Source organism: Eschrichtius robustus, chromosome 6 (assembly GCF_028021215.1).
Source record: "Eschrichtius robustus isolate mEscRob2 chromosome 6, mEscRob2.pri, whole genome shotgun sequence".
Taxonomy (NCBI): Eukaryota; Metazoa; Chordata; class Mammalia; order Artiodactyla; family Eschrichtiidae; genus Eschrichtius; species Eschrichtius robustus.
In genome coordinates, this window is record NC_090829.1 from 90,895,688 (window position 1) to 90,905,301 (window position 9,614).

Consider the following 9,614-nt stretch of genomic DNA (forward strand, 5'->3'; position numbering starts at 1 on the left):
ACAAAAAGATAAGAATCAACTCTAACCCTACTATCAAGAGACAATCACCGTGAACACCTTGGTTAATACACTTCCAAACTTATTATTATTTTCTGTGTAGAAGTTGTTATGGTCGGAGGCATAGGATTTAGTTATACTGACTATACTGTTATTTACATTTCCCCTGATAATTTTATAGCATGCGTCTTTTCCTATAAGCAAAATATTCTCCCATTTCTTTTAGCTGCCGTCTATTCCACTGTATGGATTTTCCATAATTTATTTAATCAATCCCTTATTGTTAGACATTTAAGTTGCTTCTAATTTTTAGTTATATAAGACATCTTGTGATGACTAGCTTTAGCTAAAACTATACACCCAACCTTAATTTTTTTTAAGGTAAAAATTCCTGAATGTGAATTGCTGGATCAAAGGACATGTACATCTCAAAGAATTTTGGTGTCTTGAAGGCCAATATTTTAAAACACAATACTAAGCAGACCCTGCTCAGGTCAATTTGGCCTCTGTTCCTATTAGTTCAATTGGCCCTGACTTTATGTTTATGGCTCTTTCCATCAATCCTTGCTCTATCAAACACCACTCTTAACCCAGCTACTGTCTTTACACACACGATCCCCATACACTCTTCTCTTCCATGGTTTCTGGAGAAAGTTGTCCCTTTGTTTTTTCTTTGGAGCCTGTGACATAGGTCCTTCAGGAGAAGGTACCTGCTCCTATCTCTGCCCTAAACATAGAGGATGTAACACTTTTCTTTCCTTACCATGAGTAATTTCCACAAAATGTTACTTTAAGTTTCCTGCCTGTCTTTTAGGGCTTACCTACTATATCCACCCAATAATATATCATGCTCCAATCATTCTGAAGCACTTGCAATTTTCAGTAGATACCATACTTACCATTTCATGCCTTTATGTCTGTATATTTGCCCCTTTTCCTGAAATACTTTCCCCCTTGGCCATCTGACAGACTTCTAGTCATCCTTCAAAAGTACCTTCTTTCTGAAGCACTCACTCAGTAGACTGTGAGCTACCCAAAGGGCAGAAAGAATGATTTATTGATCTTTATCTTCATTCTTTAATTTCCTCGTTGTACCTATTGTTATGGGTATTCATTAAGACATATAATGAAATTTGTAGAATAGCATTTCTCACTAATAGATGCTCAATAAATGGTAGCTATTGTTATTATTTTTATCTTACTACTAGTAAGACTCCCACTATTATTTCTGCAACCTATTCAGCAGAAAGTAGGTGCTCACTAAACATGTGCCAACTAAGTAAATGAAGAGTGGATGAAGAAGGATAAATGTAATAATCAGGGCCAACAGAAAGGTTCTGATCAAGTGTGACATCTAGACACATCCACAACCCAGGAAAAGACCAAGTGAAGATTCTGCTACATTTGTCTCTAGTACTATTGAGAAAGGACCTATCTATCTCCCAGCGGCTGGAAAACCGATCCCTGTGAGAAGAGTACTCGCTGTAGCTTTGGTGAAACTACTCATCAACCACAGCCTAATTCTCTCTGCCCAGAATCTATATTGCCAAAAAAAAATCTAATGATTATTATTTGTTTCCTAGGAAACGATACAAGGAAGTTGGAGCTAACAGCTAGCTATCTGATTAGATTTATAGGGGTGGTAACAACTATAAAGGTAAATTTTTATTTTCTTGTTTAGAAAAACCAGTCTTTGAGAAGTTTGATTAGTGTCATTAAAATCTCCAGAGAAAGAAATTTAGAAAATACCACTAGCTGAGCTAAGCTGTGAACTCTGTTGCAACTCTAGGACATATATGCTTGCATAAAACTGGGATGCTTGCATAAAACGTAAGAGTCAGGGTGAGTAGAAACAATCTCTTCACAGACCACATTATAACTTTGAGAAGCATGAAATGGGGATGTGCTTCCATTCTCTTTTCTTCAACCTTTACCTTAAAGACCTAATATGTTTGTTTTTACATATTAAATGCACACTCTCCTACTATGAGAACAGAAAAATGGATGTTTTCCTATATGCTGACAACATGGTTCTACCTGCATAAACCAAGAGTAACCTCATGAAATTGTTGCTTTGTCTAGCCATTGTCAGAGAGAGAATGACTGAAGATTAACAACTGCACTTAAAATTCAAATTATTGTTTTTGGCAGGTGTTCTTTATTATTTCTTTTTATTTTCAGCCTAGAAATTATATACCATAATATAAAGTAGTATAGTATAACTTATCTAAGAACACAACACATTGACCAAAAAGCGGCACTGCTTAAAATTAAGAATTTGATGGATGTTTTGATAATTTACCTTTAGCCAAATTGGGTGACTTGTAACCTTGCTTTAGAAATAGTCCAGTCTAGAATTATTGCATCAAATCCCCATGACATATTTTAGGAATTTGATCATTCATTTATACACATGCTTAAACGGTGCAAAACTGATTTTAGAAGGAGATTTATGACCCTCCCTGTAGGTTTTCCCTGGATCAACCTCTGAATGGTGGCTTCGATGATTTCTGTACTGGGACATGTGCCAGTTCTGTTCCCAAGATTTCTTAAGAGAATATCAAACTTGCTTCCATCTCAGCTGATGACCTGCCTAAAATAGCAACAGAGAACTAAACTTCAGGTTGTAGTCAGAAAATAAAAATTAACTCTCTGTTGCTCTTTTTGTTCTCTTCCATTTCTATGTTTTCTGTCTTTGTTATCACAGCAAAATAAAACTCCTTTCAAGAAAAAGAACCAACTGTATGAAACTTGCTGTTGAATTTATTAATTATAGAGATGTTATGGACTAGAAGATATTGTTTAATACATCACTTGGTATCAGGTATATGAAGCTGAGGATCTCCTCAAGAACAGGTACATTTTTACTCTTATAATCCATGTGAATATTGTCACTGGTCATCTGTCTGGCCTTGTGTATCATCTGACACACACTCTATCTTAACTAAATCTCTAGGAATTATATGCTACTCATATTTGTGAACTAATCGTACACCTTGCTCCTTATTTTCTCTTTGTGTTGATTTATTTGGTTGTCCTTTATACTGTTCTGTGTACTTCTAATACCACTCTTTCTGGGGGAAGGGTAAGAGAGCAAATAAATACATAGAAAATTATAACAAATCTCTAGAATTTATTACCCTTGGGAGAACTAATAAAATCAATCTCCTTTGTACTTAGTTTTTTTCCATTTCTCACAGCATCTAGTATTTAGTATATACTGTGGTTTGGGTAAATAAAATATAGCACAGTATAAAAAGGTGTACTTCAGGACTTCCCTGGTGGTCCAGTGGTTAAGAATCCACCTTCCAATGCAGGGAACGCTGGATCAATCCCTGGTCAAGGAACTAAGATCCCACATGCTGTGGGACAACTAAGCCTGTGCGCCACAACTACTGAGCCTGCGCACTCTAGAGCCCTCGCACCACAACTAGAGAGAAGCCCGCGTGCTACAATGAAAGATCTCTCATGCCACAGTGAAGATCCCGCATGCCACAACTAAGACCTGACGCAGCCAAATAAATAAATAAATATTAAAAAATAAAAAGTTGTACTTCAAGGCAGTAAGCAGAAAGCCCTAATTTCATTTTAAAAATTACACTAATTCTAGCTAGAAATTATCCTATCATTCGCAAAAATTATATTTAAACTAGAAATTTTCCTTTCTCCTTTTTAATTAAAGGGTGCATTGAAAAGTTGTATTAATCCATTAATTGCTACAAGAAGATAATTTTTCTCTCAGCTACAAAGAAATAACCAAACCAATATCACAAGACTACACTTACACTAAAGACTTTAGGAAAGTCCTAATAATTTTCATGAAATATGACAGCAACTCCAAGGTAAGAACATGGACCACACTGCACATTCCTTTAGGGCTGGGTTTTGTCTTTGCTGTAACAGTAAATTTGTTTTACATAATCAATTGGAGGCCTTTTAAAACACAGGCTAAATTCTAACGTGTGGGGTTTGGTTTAGCATGGTCTCCAGTTTTCCTCTCTTTTTAGGAGTCTATGATTCCTTTCTAACCCTTCTGCTTTCCAAGATATTTTTCTTTTGTAATGTGACCTGAGTTACAAATAGGAAGATTTTCATTTAGAAGCTTTGTATTTCATCACATTCTTGGTATCTTTCATAATTTGTTGATTGACAACAATAAATGCCCCCATTTTGATAAACGAAACAAAACACACAGAGATAAGACGATATTGAATAGCTAAATGATGGAGACTTTCAACTTGAATGGTAGATTTGTGTAAATGTTCACATACACACACTCACACACATACTTTGTACCTCCCCTTACCCAGTTACTTTCCATATATAGTATGGAAAGTACTCTAGCCCCATGTAGGTATCTATTCAATACAGACAGTCCCTCTTATAATACTGCGTGTGCAAAGTACCTAAAACTTCTTGCCCGACAAATGCAATCTTTAGTATCATTATTCATTAATTGCAATTACTTTCATTTACACAGCTTTTATCAATTTAAAAAGAACTCTTACACAATTTTAATTTAACTATTTATACTGTTAAAAAGCCAAAAGCATCGGGAAGTTGTTAGTGAGGCAATGACAGCTAGGAAAACCACGATTTAAGTTTCTAAACAGCTTTCAACTACCAGGGGCTAATAGTAGTAGGCTTAATTATAAGACCTCTGACTCATTTAAAGCCAAAAGTTCTTGGCAGGCGCTATCTTTGGAATTCACAATTACATGTACTCTGGAAGGAAACCCAGCTAAGCAAATGTAATGTCTTTCTGCTGGCAGGTTTGATTCATACAGGAGCCTTTACTTAAACAATTAACAATAGAAAAGCAATACATATAATGCCTTAATTGTTTCTCCTTCAGAGGATCTGTAACTGAGACAAGTGTGTGAGTTTATAGTATATAGGATATGGCTTCCCTTGATGGTTTCTCTTTCTTGGCTTGTAAACTCTCTCAGAGCAGTGACCATCTCTTCTTTGCAGTCCATGAAGGTGTATATGTATTTTAGGCACCCTAGAAAGTTCAACATGAAAGTTCTGGTATTACAGTCCCCATGGATTCTACTCATAAAATGAATGTTTCCTACTGTGGTGATCGTTTGGTGTCAAACTAGGCACATTCTTCATGACTCTTTGATGTGGCATGTTGTCACTGTCTACACAGCCTCTGCCACCACTATCCATCCCCATCATCCCATCAGTAAAAGGCATTAGAGTCGTGGACTAATCACTGGGAGAGATTCTCAAATCTAGTCCCAGGCTTTCAAGTAAATAAGATACTGTTTTTAATGCAAAATTTGAAAACTGCCAAATTTAAATGAGTGTCTATTATGAATAGAAGGTTATTTGAGAAGTGAATGATATATGTCAGGGAGGGGCCATGATGGGGAGAGGGACAATGGCAATATGAAGCTTGGAACGTCTGTTTTCAAACAACAGACGTTTGGGAAACGTTAGGGAAAGAGGAGCGTAGTCACTTACTAGCTGTGTGACTTTCTGCAAAACACTGACCCTCACACTGAGCCAGCTGTAAAACTGGAGTTCAGATCCCCATCTGTGTGACAGGAAGGTCCCCTCTTTCTAGTACATCACGATTCCTCTTAACCAATACTTGCTGAATTTAACGGAGGAAAGTGGACATACAGGACTGAGATGGAGGGTAGGTCTTAAGACAGTATGTTATGATTCCTCCAGTACTAGACTCTGTCTCTTTCATAATTAAACTTGGAATTGGTAAACTTGGGAAATGCTATTGGGATTGAAGTGCTAACAAAATCCCTGCTGTAGACAAACCTCTCTTTATCTGTATGTAGCTGCTCCATTTTGTATATGTACTTATTGTTTCCTATTGGAGAAGCACCTTGGTAAGAGCCTCTGAAGATGGCACGGGTGTGTGCCAACTTTCATCCAACAAAATGCTGTAACTACTACGTTTCTTTAATGTTTTAAGAAGGCCTGTTAATTTTTTCTCTCTTCTTTTTAATTCAGGAATGCTGAATAAATTAAATGAAAAAAAAACAATGCCTGGAAAAGAGTTCAGTATTTATTTATGTATTATTAACTAGCAATTTGTGGATATTTATTTCTTACAGCTGTGACCTTTAAGTGGCAATCATTCCTGGGTCAAGTTTTCTTGAAATCGCCTGTCAAATGTTACCTAAATTAAATGATGAAACACTCTCTTTGATCTATTTTTTAATTTAAAGAACATCTGAGTTTAAAAGATGATTCATAAATCAGTCCTATCTAGTCTCTAAAAGACAGGCCTTCATTGTTCTCAAAAGGTGATTGAGGCTCACGGGAAGAGAAAGTGAGAAAAGACAATGAAAATCCTTTTTTTTGAAAAACAGCGATGTGTAACTAAATTGTGAATCATTGTTTAAACTAAATTAATGGTAGCCCAAAGGAGTTGTTTTTGCCTTTGATTTAGCTAATATTGATTTTATGTGAATGCGGAAACACAGTAGAAAGTATGACGCTGGCACATTTATTGATGCAGTGACTACAAGGCATATAGGTAGGAGAAAAGGAAAGACTTGGGTTTTTCTTTTCATACATTGTTTTACTCAACTAGGAATAATCTCACTTTTCCATTGTGTTCACACTTATTTTCTCTTTTACTTCACCTATCTAATGTAAAAAATACTATAATCTGAGTCTCTCTTGTCACATTAAGGATTTTTGGTTTTGGGTTTTGTTTCTTGGCTTTCAAGATCTATGAGGCTTTAATGGCAAATACTGTGTACATTTTATCTCTTCTGTGGAACCGTAGGTCTTAACTGACAATGGAGGAGCTCCTGTATAACACCTGAAGGGATCTAAACATAAACTATGAAATACTGTGAAGGAAATCTTATCATCCCTTCCAAATTGAAAATTAATTAATGAGAAATAGTTGAACATCATATTCACTGCCTTCGGCCTTCCCACCCTTGCCAAGTTCCCCATGACTGTCAGCTCATAGCAATTGTTCATAGTATTGCTAAGTCCATTTCTTGCAGGGCACTAGCTAAACTGGAACAATTGTTTTTGTTCTTTGCTAATATATGTACCTGGAAAAGATAAAGAGAATTGTGAAAACCATACATCAGTTTATGTTCCCTGTGTGATTAATCCAATCAATCAGTTTTAAAATCCATCGAACAAAACACTGGGAAACAAATTCACAGAAATTAAAATATCTATTATCTTTATAAATGGCTTATACATATTGATATTAAAAATACTATTAGCACAATTATAAGCAAAAATGTAATTAGACAATTCACAAATGACAGAACTATAAACATTTTAAAAACCCATGCAAAAATTTTCATCCTCATTATAATCAAAGTAAAACATATTAAACAATTGGTTAGCATGTTGTGCTTATCAAATTAGTATAGATTTTTTAAAATGAGACCAGCTTGTTAAGGAGAAACACTCTAGGATGAGAGTGAATTGGCACCAGCCTTGGAAAAGCAATTTGGCAATAATGAGACTTAAAATGTTCATAACTTCTTATTCATTAATTCCATGTCTAGAAATCTTTCCTAAGAAAATAACCCTTAATATAGAAAAAGCTATAGAGTTGTTCATCTTTCTGTCATTTAAAATATAAAAAGACTGTATACAACATTAATGTCTACCAATAAACAACTAAGTAAACTAAAACACAAAAGATGTCACTTTGTGCATTCATGTAAAACAACTAAGCAGAAGTTATCATAAAGATGGAGATGGTTATAATGTTAGTGAAAAAAGCTGAACATATGATTTTATTTACATTATTATTTCAGTTATGAAAAGCAAACCATGAAGATATATAGAAGCAAAAGTTGGAAGGAAATACAACATAATATCTTATTTTCCTAAGGTGATGAAAACTATGTAAATTTTTTTTCATATATATTTCACAGTTCTCCCACTTTATATAATAAGCATGTCTTCTCTTATTACAAAAAGTTGCTTATTAAGGAAGTTAAAAGTACATAAAAGAATAAAGGAGGAATGATAGATGATAGTCAATGTGGAGCAGACATTCGGCTAATCAATGTGGATTCAACTCTGATAGTCCATTCCACAGGTGATGGGATTTTCACTGGTCTTTGCAAATTGTCATCTCTCTGAAAGTTGATGATTGAATTGATTTCTGGGAAGATAATATAGCGTCTAAAATCCAAGGAATTAGAATGTTGTTACTCTTAACCAGCTTTGTTTTTTTTAACTTTATATTTTATATTGGAGTATAGTTGATTAACAATGTTGTGTTAGTTTCAGGTGTACAACAAGGTGATTCAGGTATATATGTCTCTATTCTTTTTCAAAATCTTTTCCTGATTAGATTGTTACATAATATTGAGCAGAGTTCCCTGTGCTATACAGTAGGTCCTTGTTGGTTATCCATTTAAAATATAGCAGTGTGTACATGTCAATCCCAGAATGTTGTTACTCCTAACCTGCTTTAGAACTAAACTAAACTAAAGAGGAATATGCATGGTCAATGAAAGTTCCTTTAAAAATAACAAGTACTTTAAATGGCGTGATTATCAAGGAACCCTTACTGAATAGCTACAACTAGCTTTATATTATAAAACACTGTCCAACTTTTTAAGAGAAAGTAGTCAATTTATGCTCATTAATATATTTCAAAATATGTTCTAATTGTGGTAAAAGTTATCTCACACTTTAAAGATAATTCTGTAAACTAATGTACTTTCCAAACCTGAAGTGTCTTTTTGCTAGAGGCTTGGAAATTATTACGTAAATTCTTAGGCATAGGAATTGAACAAAAGAATTTAAAATGCCACTTACCTGGCATGCTTCTTTTCTCAGAAAAATCCTTATGTAGCCATAGGCAAATGTATGGATTAAAAATGCTCCCACAAACTTTTTTTTCTAAGTAATGTTGCTCTGTTATGTTAGAAGCAGTGTGGCACTAAACCTTGTCTTATCTGTTCCTCAGTTTTTTCTCTCTTCTGTTTCTTAAAATCTTTTGTGTGTACTTTGTTCAGTTACAAACAGGAAACGTGGTGATGGAGGCTTCTAGAGTTTTGATCTGAAACCAGTAAGCTGTTAAATTTTTTGTGAAACGTGAGAAGAAAAACCCCACAAGCCTCTGTACTCTGCTATTTGAATTTTTATCAGTACCTAAATCTAATTTTAAAAAATATAATAAAGTCAAGGTATAAATTAGACTAGGAGGGATTTCCTGTGTCTCTGGAGAGAATCTGGGGATCTCCTCCCAAGTGAGGTCACATGAAAACAAAATAAAATATACTTAACTGAGGAGGAAACATTAGGAAGCCCCCAGGCATGCTCAGCTGTTGATTGTGCTTTCTTTGAGGCATGTCAGAGGAAAGAGAATTAACACTTTTTGAACACTTACTGTCTATCAGGTACCTTCTGTACATTATTCCATGAGCAGATTGCGTGCCTGCCTTTTTCCCCGCCAATCCTTGCCCCAGCCAATTTGAGTCCCTCTGTCTAATCTAGGGTCACACGGTGACAAGCTCCAGCTCTCCCCACCCCCGAGTCTCAATATCAGAAGTTCTTAAATGTTAGTGTGCATAAGTATGTTATTTGGCATTAGTTTAACATGCATATTCCTGAGCCCTACTGAATTAGAATATCTGGAGTGGAAATCT

General features: G+C 35.1%; 1 protein-coding gene across 1 annotated transcript in view; it reads right to left on the bottom strand.

Annotated features, from left to right (window-relative positions):
- Nucleotides 1-8,918, bottom strand: part of TRAT1 (T cell receptor associated transmembrane adaptor 1) — a 34,137-nt gene extending 25,219 nt beyond the window's left edge. The window contains exon 1 of the mRNA XM_068545551.1: nucleotides 8,782-8,918. Within this exon, the coding sequence (XP_068401652.1) occupies nucleotides 8,782-8,788 (7 nt within the window). The 5' untranslated portion in view covers nucleotides 8,789-8,918. The remainder of the gene's footprint in view (nucleotides 1-8,781) is intronic.
- Nucleotides 8,919-9,614: the final 696 nt, after the last annotated feature.